The sequence below is a fragment of the Python bivittatus genome, unplaced genomic scaffold (assembly GCF_059951505.1).
Source record: "Python bivittatus isolate LINGU-HERP-01145 unplaced genomic scaffold, Pbiv_v1 ctg000020_np1212, whole genome shotgun sequence".
Lineage (NCBI taxonomy): Eukaryota > Metazoa > Chordata > Lepidosauria > Squamata > Pythonidae > Python > Python bivittatus.
Window position 1 is genome coordinate 87502826 of NW_028277030.1, and position 15463 is coordinate 87518288.

The 15463-nt window shown below is 38.8% G+C and overlaps 1 protein-coding gene across 2 annotated transcripts; it reads left to right on the forward strand.

Annotated features, from left to right (window-relative positions):
* The first annotated feature begins 74 nt into the window (after positions 1-74).
* TAF5L (TATA-box binding protein associated factor 5 like) lies at positions 75-11407 on the forward strand. Of its 2 annotated transcripts, none has more exons than XM_025173527.2 (5): positions 75-518; positions 1767-1911; positions 5503-5607; positions 6038-6762; positions 8986-11407. In XM_025173527.2, the coding sequence occupies exons 2-5, from the start codon at positions 1770-1772 to the stop codon at positions 9781-9783; spliced, it is 1770 nt and encodes a 589-aa protein (XP_025029295.1). In that variant the 5' UTR covers positions 75-518; positions 1767-1769; the 3' UTR covers positions 9784-11407. The 2 variants fall into 2 exon arrangements, with proteins under 2 accessions (XP_025029295.1, XP_007438814.1); XM_007438752.4 differs by having other exon boundaries at positions 75-410.
* The last annotated feature ends 4056 nt before the right edge of the window (positions 11408-15463 follow it).

The following is a 15463-nucleotide window of genomic DNA, read 5'->3' on the forward strand; positions in this document are numbered from 1 at the left end:
GTCGAAAAGAGGGAGCGCCTTCCCATTGGCTAGAAGGCTACGCCTGCGCAGTCGCCTTTCTCCCTGGCCCCCGGTTTCTCTGAGTCAGTTCCGTCAGTCATGGAGCGGCGGTTTCCAGCCGCGACAGTCGTCGAGATAACGCCACCAGACCTTGCAACGCGGGACGTCCGAGCCAGCTTAGTTTGCAGAAGAGTCATCCAGGAGGAAAAACTGCTCGCGCCACCACCGGAGTCCGCGATCACCGCAACACCAGCAGCAACCGCGGCGGAGTCGTCTCGCGCCGCTGGGCGCAGTGACTGACGGCGCGAGCCCAAGAATTCTGTCTCGTGCCTGCATTAGCAGTCACCCACGTTCGCGGCGGCTCGCGCGCTCTCTCTCTCTCTCCATTCTTCCACGCCTGCAATGCTCCAGTGAGTGTATTTCTGCCCCGCGGAGCAGCTCCTTTGCTCGGGCGGGTGGAGACTCGGGACGAGCCGAGCTGTGCGTGGCGCGCGGAAGCGCCCTCGGGCCCTCACTGGGTAAAGTCGGATTCTCGTCGTCTGTTTTCCCCCCTTCCCGCCGGTGCAGCTGCCGGAGCGGCAGGAAGAGCTGGGTGTCTTCTCGCCGTGCATGCTTCCTCCTAAGCTTTCCGGTCGTCTCTCTTCTATCCCTCTTTCTTTCCTCCCTCCCCGTGTTTTTGCAAGTGCTTTCCCTGGGGAGGGATGGAGAGGAAAGGCATAGGGGAGATCTTTTGTACACCGTGCCCTGTTTGGAGCGTGAAGGAACAGTCCTTCATACTTTTGAATAAGTGGACTCTATATTAGGCCGCCGTTGATTAAGTTACATTTAATCCTTTGCTTTATTGTTGCTGAGCTATCAGTGTAGATAAGCAAGATAGAAGCCCACTTGGAGCTTAAACAAAATAGCCACGTGCCACAGTAGGTATTAGCAGTAGTTTTAGTTCTGTAGTGCAGTTCCAAATGCCATTATTGCTTATGGTACAGAAACAGTTGACCCAAGACTATGGGTACTGTCCCATCTCTTTGAGGTAGGGAGATGATGCACCAGGACTAGTATTTAGGGAGACATATCTCTGATTGATGGAGCGAAAATACAATTTGGAAGCTGAAAAATTAGGAGGGAATGCAACAGCCCAGCCAGTATGGGAAGTTATGGTTCAACAATGGCTGGAAAGTCACAAATTCCCCACCTGGGATATCACCTGGAATTCTTATAATCAATAATACTGTATTGAAAAATCATTTGCAAATAAAGATTTCTAAGCAATTTAATATTTGATGGGTGTCATGAAACCTAAAAAGTTAGAATGTCATAAGAAAATAACACTGAGACTGAAATAACTTTTCATATTGTAGACTGTGGAAATAGCAACTTATTCTTTTAATAGCAGCTGTTTCTTAACCATAAACACAGTCATTATGGTTTATTCAATCAGTACTTTACACTGGTTAAAAGCATAGTTTCATGTAATTAGGCCAATGACAACTTGAAGTTTTCACTGACAAAATCCTTGCCCAACATTTTGTTAAGGTTTCATTTAAACATTCATAATCCTAAAAGTACTTCATTGTCATAAATCCCACCCATCTCAAAGTGCTGGAATCTAAATACTACATTCCAATATTGTACCAGGGGTTCTCTCAGAATGAAATATGGCAGAGGCAGCTTACAGCTTTCTAATACAACAACTGTGTCTTAAAATTCTATATAAAACCCATGATTTTACTGTCTCCTTGCAATGAGAATTCTGCTTCTCTTCTTTGAAGGTCATGAAACGTGTACGCACTGAACAGATTCAGATGGCTGTTTCCTGCTATGTCAAGCGCAGGCAGTACGTAGACTCAGAAGGTCCCCTGAAACAAGGGCTGCGCTTATGCCACACTGCTGAAGAAATGGCAGCTAATCTAACAGGTAAGCAAGAAAGGAACAGTGGGATTATTTCTGTTATTTCTGTAGTACTACGAAATGTCTAAGCACGTACTTGGAATATCCTTGGGAAGAGACTGAACATAGATAATCCAATTCAGCAGTATTCAGGGGGACGGGGGGAGTCAGAAAAGGTGGTAGCCATGAATGTGTGATCAAAGCCCTGTCCCTTTTTACATGCATTGTGTGAGCAATGCACATTAAAAAAAGGAGTGGGTTTTTTATTGTGTAGTCACAACTACCATCTTGACTTTTTTGACACCCCCAAGTGTCCAAGTAGGCAGGTATGTTCAAAGAGTTGAAATCAGTTAATATTTGCAAGGAAAACCTGTTAGAGATTTTCAAATAAGAAAACTTAATGAAACATCTAGTTAGTAGCTGAATGTTCGAAAGTGACTCATTTGGGAACTGCATGTTTAAACTATTACTGTATACCTTGAAATGTTGAGGTAAACTGCACTTTTATTGGCTTAGTTATTGTAATGTTTTAATTCAGCCAGCATGGTTTGTAAACCATCACTTAGAGTTTAGTTTAGCATTATGTGTGAAGTCAGCTATTGTGGCTTCATTATTAAAACAAATTATGGCTTAGTGTGATGTGTGAAGCCAGCCACTGAAATGGAACATAAGGCTTAGAAAGATTGAAAGGTGTTATTAAATACAGTGAAATAAAATTATGGGAAGTTGTGTTCCAGTTCAGAAGTGGTTAATACTTTCTAAACCTATGAGCACCTATGAGCATTATTATTTAAAAGGTAATTCTGGGTTCTGTGGATATATTAAATTAACCTTAATAACTTAAGGATGCTAAGTTATGTCATTATTTTGGTCAGTTCTGTATGACACAATTAAATTTTAAAATGCATAACAATAAAGTGTGCAATTTTAAGTTATGATTTCCCCCCAAAAGTAGTTTTTTTAGAGGGAAAATACCAGGCACCATACTTATATAAGCAACTACATGAATTGGTTTCTTGCTTGAAATCAATGTTGAACTACCTTTTCAAGTTATATAAGAGGAGAGCATCTATATGCAAACATCTCATGCAGTTTTTCCATGTATATGTTGGAGGCGTTATTAGTGTGTGTGCGTGAGCGTGTGTGTATAAAACAGTAAAAACATTTACATGATGTGGTTACTGTGAATTTAAATGAATTCAGGTCATTAGAGATATGTGCTCATTTAAAAATGAAGCCAATCTAACAAAGTTTGTATTGGGTCCTGGCATACTCTTGTAACACTGGACAATACTTTCTTATAAAGATTGACATTCAGTGTGGTACACAAAGATAATGTAATTCTGACTCAAGCTTTTCTTTCAATAATTAGACCAGGTGCAGGCAACTTTATTCTGGATGTTTGATGTGCGGGGGTTTGCTTTCCCAAAAGTAGGCAGGCCCCGAACAAAAACTAATTCAGTTTACAATTAAATTAAAGTTTAACTGAGTGCAGCTTTATTGTTAGACTTAATCTAGTTAATTTATTTGTATTTGTATTTGTTAGATGTATATCTTATTTTTCATATAGGAGCTCAATGCAGGATACAGAGAGTGTCCTCCTCCATTTTTCCCCACAACAATCACCTTCTGAAATAGGTTGGGCTGAGAGAGAATAACTGGTCTAAGGTCACCCCGTGAGCTTCCGTGGCTGAAAATAGACTTTCTGCTCCTAATCTAATAGCTTCACCGCTACACTATACTGTCACATTAAAAATCACAAGTTGGAGGCAAATTTTAGACTTGGATGGGCATCCTTGAATTAGAAAATTGGCACTGTTGGTTGAATTAACAGTGAACAAATATTTCTTGTTCATTGGGGGGAAGTTTTTGTTGCAGTGTCATGATGAGCTTAAAGAAGCATGACTAAGGGGGAGTTGTATATGGCATGGTAGAATAATGAAAAAACTTACAACTGTTTAATACTGGATGCTCAACTTGTTCTGTAGCAACCTTCCCCAAGCTGGCGCTCTGCAGATACGTAATTCAGCTAGCATTGCCAGTGACTAATCATGGTCCATCTTAACCAAAGCATTAATTTTTCAGGTTAAGGTTAGACTTAATACACCAGGATGGAATTGGATGAAAACAATGGATATCTTGATTTTAATTAAATAATTAGTATTTGCTTCTTAGAAAAAGGGGTACATGCACTGCTCATTCTTGTTTGTACTCATGCAGGAATACATGTTAAAATAAGCTTAGCCACATCTTCCGATCTCATTATTTTATTTTTGGATAAATTGTGTAAACCCACAGAAAATGAATGCAAGATCCTAATTAAATTAATAGAATTTAAATGATGTAGGATTTGCATGGTACAAGCTACTTAAGATATATTACTAAAACGTCTTAAGTTTTTTCCATTGTTCAGAACTATTAGGCAACTTAACTGCAAAAGTGGCTTCCAGATTCCTTCTTGTGGGATTTTTATGGGATGTTAATAGTGAAATTGAGGTTCCAGCTTGGCAGGAATTAATTGATTGTGGAGGTTCCATTGTAAGCAGAATCTGTAGTGATGCTAAGCCACAGATCTAGCATCAAATAACTGAGGAGTCATTTGAACACATAATGGTCTAGAAAATTATATTGGTGGGGTAATAATCACCATGAGATGAATCCAAGCCAATGCTCAGGAAGAGAAAAGGATTTTTATGCCCCTCTGACCCTATCCGTTCCTTGCTTCTCCCAAAGGTGGGGAAGACTTGCTGAATGGGATACACTTCCTAAAAACCAGGCAAAGGTATCTTCTGCTAGCAGGAGGTCTGCTATTATAAAGTTTCTCTCCTTGATTGCCTGAAATCTCTCACTTTCACATCTGTTTCTCATACTACAGTCCCTCAGTGGAATTTCAGAGGATGCAGAAGGTCTCCTTCCTTCATTCCTCTTACCCATATTTCTGTGGATTTAATCCAAATGTGAGGAATACTTTCTACTAAAACTTTTAAAATTGTAAAAGATTGATTCACAGAGTTAGTGATTCCTAACCCCTCTTTGGCTTTATTAGGATTCTAGATTGTATAGATAGCTACACTCAGGGTCAAACTAGAACAAGTACAGCTCTCCTTCAGACTTTCATAGAGAATATATGGTGGACGTTTATTTGATTATTTGATTATTGAATAATCTCCACTTAATTTAGGAATGGGCTGAGCTGAAAAAATAAAGTGTTCTGACATTTCATGTGTCATCAAGTTTTTGTGATAGTGGTCCCTGATAACCAGCTATGCTAAATACTGAAGTCTTTATTTTTATGGCATGTTTAGTTACATATGTGACTGTATCATGAAAAAAGTAAACTAGATTAATAGACGTATAGGCAATGTCCTTAAAAATCTTACTTTGTTTGTAAAGTGTATATACAGACAGGAAGTATAGCAAGAATAGTCTATTATTTCCAACCTAATTTGTACCCCTTCCATTTGTCCTATGAAAATAATGGAAACTCTTGTGTTTGCTTTACTAGATTGTTTTAAAAACCCAGGAGTTATATGTTTTAGTATGAAAAAGCAGAAAGTTATATTGCAACATTCAATGCTTTTGAAAGCCAATTGTCTTTGTTTTTGTTTATTTCCTTAGTACAATCTGAATCAGGTTGTGCAAATGTGATTTCTGCTGCACCCTGCTTAGTAGAGCCCCAACAATATGAAGTACAGTTTGGGCGTTTACGCAACTTTCTGACAGGTGGGTAAAATCCAGATTGTTAATCTTATCTGACGGCATTTTATTCTCCACCACAATGCGAGAGTAAAGTAATGAAGTGAAGTACCTTCTCTGACTGTGGAGTTCCATGGGGAGCATACATAACAAAATGGCACTCTGTTACCAGAGCAAATCTGTTAAAGAAGGACCAGAGTTTAACTGGCTATTTGTCTGCCCACTCCTATTTCTGCCATAGACAGTAGCAGCATCTACAGGGGCTCCTATGTGAGTTAGAACTACCCTGTATTTTTTAATGAACAAAAAGTCATGTTGACTATCCTCTGATTTCATTTAAAAAAAATTAATCAAGGAGCTATCAGTAAATGGGCTGGGAGATGACTTGCTTAATTTTCACAATATCTGCTGAGAACTCAGTGAGGAAAAGTGACATTTCTTTATCTTTGATGTTTAGATTCAGATTCCCAGCATAGCCAGGAAGTGATGCCTCTCCTGTACCCCCTCTTTGTCTACCTCCATCTCAACATGGTCCAAAATGGCCTAAAGAGCACAGTGGACAGTTTCTACAGTCGCTTCCATGGGATGTTCTTACAGAATGCCAGCCAGAAAGATATCATTGAACAGTTACAAACCACATTAACAATTCAAGACATCCTGTCCAATTTCAAGCTTCGGGCATTTCTGGACAATAAGTATGTGATCCGCCTTCAGGAAGATAGTTACAACTTCCTCCTCCGCTACCTCCAGAGTGATAATAACAGTGCGCTCTGCAAAGTCCTTTCCTTGCATATTCACCTAGATGTGCAGCCAGCCAAGAGGATGGACTACCAGCTCTATGCCAGTGGTGGCTCTTCACGCAGTGAGAGCAATGGCCTGGAACCTGCTGACATGCCTGCTTCCATCCTGCAGAATGAGGCAGCCTTGGACATCCTGCAGGATAGCATTAAAAGAGTCAAAGATGGGCCACCATCACTTACTACCATATGTTTCTATGCATTCTATAATACTGAGCAGCTGCTGAACACAGCAGAGATCTCACCCAATAGCAAGCTGCTGGCTGCTGGTTTTGACAATTCCTGTGTAAAGATGTGGAGCTTGCGGCCCAAGAAGCTGAAATCTGAGCCTCATTTAGTAGATGTTTCCCGAATCCGCCTGGCTTGTGATATCTTGGATGAAGAGGTCAGAGAATCTTGTTATCCTGAAATTTTTGGAATCATGGGTAGAATACATTATGTTTATGTAGAAATGATTTATGTGAGAGATTTTCAAAATGCTCATGTTCTCCCAAGCAAACCAAAAGCAAAATCTGCTTCACACTGGTGCTTTCCTTCTACCCATTAGTCATAACTGCTGGGTAGGTGAGAAATGGTAGGGTGCAACAATATTTTGCCTGGGTAAAAACTTAAGTGAAAACTGCTCGTATACCTATCTCCATTGTTTTGATAGCAGTAGAGCTGATCAAACACTTGTCCTTATTAAATTGCACACTTCATCAACCATTTATGCCTCCTTATGGTGGCAGTTTCATTCTTCATTTGCATTTACAGTAATACACCTCAACTTCTCCAAGACACAAATCGAGGTGAGTCACAATACTTGAGCCAGAAAAGGAGACTCAGGAGGTGCTTTAAATTATAATCTCAAATTTGCTCATTAGAAAGAAAGTTACATATAGGTCCCATCTACCCCTCTATGAGCTCTAAAAGTTCAGGATGACTTTAAGACAGAATTCAACAAGGTGCATAGTGAATCCAGCTGCTATTTGTTGCCTATGCTGTATGTGCCATAACTGCCTAAGCAAAGCAGTATTGCAATTGAATTCCTAAAATAATTCCTAGAGTAATCTTGTGTAAATAATGCCTAAAGTAGATTGGTCAGTGATCAAAATAAAGGACTTCACTTACTTGTTGTCTAAAGCACATTACAGAAATGAACAAAGGAGAAAAGAACTAGGGATAAAGATATAAAATAAACAGAGAGAAGGGTAAAGAAATAGCCTAGGATAGGCATTGGGAGAAATACAACAGTATAAATATGCTATACAGATAGTCCCCTGGTTAAGAGCGCTCAGTTTACAGATGACCCATAGTTAAGAACAGAGACTATTGTAGCAAAATTTGAGTTAAATATACAGTGATTCAAGTTAAAATACACAATGGTTCGAGTTCATTACACAATAGTTACACAGTATTATACAATAATACTGTTCCTGCTTACATACAAATTTGACTTAAGGACAGACCTTGGGAATGGAATTCGTTCTAAAACTGGGGACCAGCTGTATATAATTTTAAACATTTGCAGTAGAATTGAGGGTGATGGCAAGAGGTAAGGAAGCGGGTGGTCTATTATTCTTCTGATTATAACACAAGCTTTGTATATTTTATGATTTGTTCCTTAAAAAGTAATAGTACAGAGTCTTTTGTACTATACAGTTTTCTGTCTATGAAGACTAATGAAGGAAGACCCAGTTACATGTAAATATGCATCCAGCTGTTACCATAATCTAAATAATGTATTTGCACAAAATGCAAAATTCCTCAGGCTGTTTGGGTACATCTATCCAGCAGTTATTATGGTTGAGTAAGATTATGTACAGTATTTTTTTGACCTCAGCAGTTTTGATATTCTAGCCGTGGTGTCCTTCTGGATCACCTCAGAAATATAGAAATAGCAGTACCTGTTTCTGCCTCTCAGGTACATTTCAGATGGTACTGCTTACAGACAGTTGCTCTTTGAAATAGCATTTTTTACATGGTGTCCCTTTGGGACTCCATATCATTTTCAGTGTTTCTCAACATCTGGAGAGGTCATCATTCTCAAACTGCTGGAGAGGTCATCAAGAGATTTGAAGCTGGGTGTTAATGGTTTAGATGAAGGTAACAATATTGGATTGATTACTCATGAACAAAGTATTAATTCCATAGAAGTTATAGATTTCTGGATGGGCCTACATTCTCCCAGAAAGAGCAGATAAGACAGGTTTATCAGCATTAGCAGCTGTACTTTCTGGGCCCTTTCTTGGACTAAAATGATGTTAGAACTGTGGTACACAAGCTGATAATTCCCAAGCTTGACTTCTCTAAGTAGGGCTGCTTTTGTATCTGTTCCACAAGCTTTGGTTAGTATAGGATTTGACAGCCAGGTTGGTCTTTGAGAAGAACTCAGAAAGACCACATTATACAAGTACTTGAAAGTGTTTCACTGGCAGCCTGTTTTTTCCTAGCTTAATACTAAAGTGATAGTTTTCACTGTTTTGGTTGTAGCTGGTAAAAATTCTGGAACATTTTGATGACAACAAAATGTCATGTTATTGCTTGGATAAAGACATTTTTAAAAGAAAAGCATAGAGAAAGATCATCTGAAGAAACTGACAAACATCCTTCTTTATTCTCTCCACAGGCTGAAGATGATGATGATGTGGGGACTGAAATGAAGCTATTAAGAGGGCACTCTGGACCGGTGTATAGCACAAGGTTTTTGTCAGACAGTTCAGGATTGCTGTCATGCTCTGAGGACACAACTATCAGATACTGGGATCTTGGATGTTTTACAAACACTGTTTTGTACCAAGGACATGCTTATCCTGTGTGGGATCTGGACATCAGTCCTTGCAGCTTGTACTTTGCTAGCGGTTCTCACGACCGCACAGCAAGGCTCTGGTCATTCGATCGGACGTATCCCCTACGGATATATGCGGGCCATTTAGCTGATGTTGACTGCATCAAGTTCCATCCAAATTCTAACTACTTGGCGACAGGATCTACAGACAAAACAGTGCGGCTCTGGAGTACCCAGCAAGGAAACACAGTACGCCTGTTTACAGGTCATCGGGGCCCTGTACTGTCCCTTGCCTTTTCTCCCAACGGTAAGTACTTGGCCTCAGCAGGTGAAGACCAGCGCTTAAAATTGTGGGACTTGGCATCTGGAACACTTTACAAAGAACTGCGAGGGCATACAGATAATATCACCAGCCTTACTTTTAGTCCGGATAGTAGTTTGATTGCTTCTGCATCCATGGACAACTCTGTTCGGGTTTGGGATATTCGAAACACTTACTGCAATGCTCCTGTAGATGGCTCTTCCAGTGAGCTAGTTGGAGTATATACTGGACAGATCAGTAATGTACTGAGTGTACAGTTCATGGCCTGTAACCTTCTTTTAGTGACTGGAATTGCACAAGAGAATCAGGAACATTAGCCTTTTTAAAAATGGGATAGAAGATGTTATTGAAAACTAGAGTCTATTATAAACTGAGATTATATATAATTGACTGTGAATTGTTTTCCTCTCCCTTTGTTAGACATCCAGAATGATGGAAGTATTGTATCTGAAGGTATCTTTTATTTTTGCAAAAAGAATAGGAAGGGAGAGCAATAGAAGAATGTCACTGTAGTTCTACATTAGTAGTGCAAGGTTAGGAAGCAATGTGATAAATTCAACAGCCCAGAATATTTTGGTATAAGGGTAGTCCAAAACCTGGTCCAAACGAGTAAAATCATCAATGGAACATTTGCACATAAATATCCTGCATTGATGGGAGCATCCTACCTATCACTACTAGTGACTTGTGGTCTTAATGTCAGTTATGTAGTACAGCTGACACATTGGATAGAAAAATGTATTTTCTGAAGATGTCCCCAAATATTTAAAGTAACGCTGAAAGGCAGTCTCCCAACTTATTAGCATAAAAAATGAGGGATTAGATCTAAATTTAAAAAAAAAAAAAGCTTCTTCCGTCCCTGGAACGCTTTGATCCAACAAAAGGAACCTGGTGAATGAAGAGGAAAGAGGAAAGTACCATCTCCTGCGACGTCCCAAGGGATCTCCCAGCCCTCCGCAGCAAACTTTCAGAGAATAGAAGGGGTGTACAAGGGGAAGAGAGTGTTGCCATCATATTGTTATTTTTTAATATATACGGCAGTTGTCACTACCAAATATATAAAGTGGTTTTAATTCTTTATATGGACCATAACATTTGTAGCTATTCCTAGATCAGAAACTTGGGATTTTCCCAGATCTGATTGCACTGTGACGGTGATATAAAATACTAGAAGACTGATTGATTAAATAATAATACATTATCTGTTGGAGGGAACCAGCAAAACATGGCTGAATTTGTTGTAGCACATTTCAACTCCATCTAGAAAGTCAATTCTCCTCCTCAGAAACATTATCTGCAGACAAATATGAACAAAGATATCCAGGGAATGGAAACTAGAATTAATCAGTCATTAATTATTAGAAGATGCAGCTTTGCCAATATCTGATGTTTTCCACTGAAATAAACATTTCAGTAAGTTTTCATATACAAGTGTGAGCATGCAAAATGGAGTGGGGGGTGGGAACAGCAACTTTAATTTCTTCATTCTAAGAGAAGATTGAATATTTCTGCTTTCAGGAAACAGATTTTGTATTTTTTTTTAATTAAAATGTTTAGTTTAAAGAAAAAAGTTTGGCATCTCTGTATGGAATTCAGATTTTATGAAGTAGATAAATCTAACTTTGTCACATGGGTAAGGATCTTTTTGTATCTTGTCCATGTCAGTCTAACATACAAAAATCATCTCTTCAGAGTTCTGTACCATTTTGCAAATTGTTTTTTAAAATGAAAACATCTTTGTATGCAACTTTCCCTAACATACTTTTTACACATCTTGTATGCATCATTTCCCCAAATATATTAATTTTTGTATACGTCTTTTTCAGCCAAAAATATTTTAAGCCAGATGTTAGCAGGCTTTGAATTTCATGTCTGTTCACATTGTGGACTCTATGTTGATGGATCACATAACTTTGCTTGAAAATAAATCCATGACAGGTTTCTCTTATCCAGATACATGCTGCAAGCACTATTTATGTTTTTATTCACTTGGTTTGTACATTTTGCAAAGAGGTGGAGGTTGAAGGAAGTTGATTTTAAACAAAGCTAACATATTAACATGTTTTAAATTGATTATTTTTTTAAAAAATACAGTAAAACAAGCAACCATTTCTTACTAACTTCAGTAAAAGTATACAAAAGTTTCTGGTGCTTAAAAAAAACCCAATGCAATGTAAATGTCTATATCCAGGGAGCAAATCTAATTCAGGGATTCTTTCAGTATTATATGGGAATTTATTCCCTTTGCTGTCCTCAACACCCACTGAAACTCTGCATTGTACAATTGTGAGACATTCCAGGGCAGATTTTGGAGAATTCACAGAATTGCGGAGAAAAGCAGAGGGGAATTCTGTTACACAAATGAAAGTACATTTGTACAATGTTGGATTTTGTTTTTACATTTCTTTAAAATGGAATGCTCAACTTTTGAGGAGCAAAGCGTTATAATAGAGACTACCGTTTGAAAGGCAGAAGGAACTGTGACAAAGAAGTCATTAAGCTTCATTACATTTAAATTAAAGACAATACAATTACTCACGCATTTAATTCTTTTCTGCTTGTATCGCTTTAAAATTCAGTTCAGTAGCAATTTTTGGAGGAGCATGAATAGCACATCTAAAAATAGCCACCACAATATGCACAGTAAATCAAGTCAACATTAAACAAATACAGACAAAAAGAAAAAGACAACAGATCTTCCTTGTTAGGAACCAAAAGCCTATTGAAAAAGTGCTGTGTTTAATGCCTTCTGAAAAGCCATATGTGATGGTGCCAGGAGCATATCTCGGGGAGGTATGTTCCCCAGTGTGGGGGCTACCACTGAAAAGGCCTCCATTCTGGTCCGTGCCCCTCATACCTCTCATAAAGGTGAGACCTTGAGCTGATTGCCTCTAACTGTCCATACCGGATGGGCAGGCAGACACACACACACACACACACACACACAGGAGAAAAACAAAAGAATTTCCAAATCAGAATGGCAGCAAAATCCTTAGATATCTCCTTAGATTATTGAGATTACACTATGATTCCAAAGAACAACAACAGCAAAAAACCTACAGACACCCACAACAGTAAGAGTATGCCACAGACAGCAAGAATAAATTCCATTGCTCTAAAATGGCCCAGTTGCTTAAACGTGTATAGACCTATGTTGTAAAAGAAGCTTGAGTTGAATCCTAATAAACACTACATGAACAGAAAGCCTTGTGATTTGGAGGTGGCTAGTGTAGATATTGTCTTGTACAATAAGCTGAGCCTTAAAGTCAAACTGATATCAGATGCTATATAGATCATACACCTTGTGTCTCAATCTATTTTTTATTACCCAGGCAGGTACTCAAGACCATTAACAAAAAATATGAAAAGTTTAAATTCATACTAAAAGTATTTAACCAATAAAAGTCAGGGAAAAGAGATGCATTTTTGTAGTTTTTTTAAAATATTGAACAAGTGTAGGCCATAGCAGTTTTTGAGAGAATGTGCTTTATGCAGAAATGCGCTCTCTCCCAAATGTTAGAAACGCCTCTGATAGAGAGGAAGCATCTTCAAAATCTCCCATAAATTTTAGCAGCCTGGTCCAATAACAGGGAAGAAGTCCTTTAGATAGTCTTTAAGTCAGTATCAACACCTTAAAGTGCACCTGATAAGCAACTGGCAACTACAGCATTTTTTTTTTTTAGTACAGGCATTGTATGATCCCTGAACCTTGTACTGGTTAGCTGCTTAGCTGCTGAATTTGGCATCACCTGTGACTTCCACACAATAAAGTGTAGACTCATGTAAAGTACATTGCAATAGGCAAGATACAGAGCCAAGGCATTAATCTAACTGGCTTGAGAAAGCTCAAAGTTGGCATATGAGGTATCCAGGAAGACTTTCTTCGGTAGTTTCTAAATCTCAGGAAGTAATATATTCAGTGTTGGTCAGATCCTACCTCAAGAACTATGTCCAGTTCTGGATACTGCACTATGAAAAATTCAAAGAAAATGGAACAGGTTCAAAGAAGACCAAGGAAGATGTTCAGGAGACTAAAAACTAAAACATAAAAAGAGATTGAGTGAGGTAAGTATGTTCGGCCATGAAAAAAGATGACCGAGGGGGATACAATAGCATGTTGAAGTGCCACAAAGTCAAGACTGTTACCTATAATTCCACAATGCTTGGCACAAACTGATGGATTTAAGCTACATGAAGGCAGATTCTGATTGAATGTTATTAAAAACTGTATAACAGGTAAGAGCAGTTTGACAGTGGAATCAGTTCCCTGGAGAAGCAGAGAACTCCCCTTTGTTGTATGTGTTCAAATAGGTGCTAGAAAGCTATCTTCATTTGGATTTCTGTCCTAAACAAAGCATTGGACTCAATGGCTTATGCGGACCCATCCAAATCTGTAGTTTTGTTATTCTACAAGACCACATAATTTGTATAGGGCCTAAATTGCATTATCTTTTCATCTTGGAATTAAATTTGTCTCCCTAGTGCAGTGTTTCCCAACCTTGGGAACTTTAAGATGTGTGGACCATCTTGCTGGCTGGGGAATTCTGGGTGTTGAAGTCCACACATCTTAAAGTTCCCAAGGTTGGGAAACCCTGCCCTAGGGTTTGCTTTTGGTTGGCCTATAAACAAATATAAAAGATTCAGAGGCATACAATGAATAAACAGTTGTCTGCTTATGCAACTTGCTGGCCACCTTCCTTCTCTTTCTCATCAACGAACAGCTTTTTAAATGTAGTAATGTTCCTTTGAATCTATATTAGTTAATTCTAACCCATTGCTATCCAAAAATGGTCACTTATTGCAAGCTATGGTTTAGCTTTATGCTTACCAGCATTGTAGATTGTCAATTGCATGGCAAAGGCAACTCCTTTCTAGGAGTGACAAAATTCTCAGCAGTGTGCTTGAAACTGTAGGCTGAAAGACTGGAGTTTTCGTACCTTCTCCCCCAAAAATCCACTGTGTCTACACATCCTAGCCCAATACCCTGCCCTGATGTAGCTGCTTGGTAGTTGGTAGTGCCACTATCACTTATCTTCCAGGGAGTATTTAACCTGACATCCTCTCCAACAACAATGTTCCCACAACCTGTGCTGTCTTGTTAGTGAGTAAAAAGATAAAAAATGGGAGGGGGGGAATGCAACTTCCTGAACAGACTCTCCTGAACAGAGAGCCAGTCTGGTGTAGTGGTTAAGGCATCAGGCTTCAAACTGGGAGACCGTGAGTTCTAGTCCTACCTTAGGCATGAAGCCTACTGGGTGACCTTGGGCCAGTCACTCCCTCTCAGACCTAGGAAGCAGGCACTGGCAAACCACTTCTGAAAACTTTGCCAAGAAAACTGTAGGGATTAGTCCAGGCAGTTGCCAGGAGTCAAGACTGACTGGAAGGCACGTGCGCGCACACATACACACACCCACCCACACCCCTGAACAGAAGTGACTGGAGGTTCCAGCTTTTCCTTGGGAGCTACACCAATTGCACAAGAGGCAAATAAAATTAAATGTTACTAAAAAAAGTGTGTGTGTGTGTGTGTGTGTGAGAGAGAGAGAGAGAGAGAGAACAATATTTAAAACTCTCTTTTAAAATGCAGGCAATCCATGTTTAAAAAAAATAAAAATCCTAAAGGAAAATGTAATGTTCCAGTTGGAATTACTTGTTTACTGCTCCAAGATTTCTATAAAAGAAGAGATGGGACAGAAAATTCTAAATTAACATTATAGATCACAAAATATTTGAAAGAAAATGTCCTTACTGTATGTACAATTTGAGAATATGCACTAAAGACTAGACTACAATCATGAGATTATACAGAGAAATAATAACAAGAAATAATAAAGTTTAAGTAGCAATCAAATACCTAGTGCAAGATCCTGCCTAAACCTTTACCTATTTCTACATAACAATAGAAGACCCTTGAAACAGTTGTTTCTTCTGGAAATTCTTTTTTTTTCCTGGAAATTCTAGTAAATCAATTCTGAGGCTATGTGAAGATTTTCAATC

Bases quoted from the DNA above. Each gene is read 5' to 3' on its own strand.
- TAF5L (XM_025173527.2), top strand. From the start codon at position 1,770: ATGAAACGTGTACGCACTGAACAGATTCAGATGGCTGTTTCCTGCTAT. The intron at 5,608-6,037 runs GTGGGTAAAATC...TTTGATGTTTAG, and splicing joins TTTACGCAACTTTCTGACAG to ATTCAGATTCCCAGCATAGC. The intron at 6,763-8,985 runs GTCAGAGAATCT...TTCTCTCCACAG, and splicing joins GTGATATCTTGGATGAAGAG to GCTGAAGATGATGATGATGT.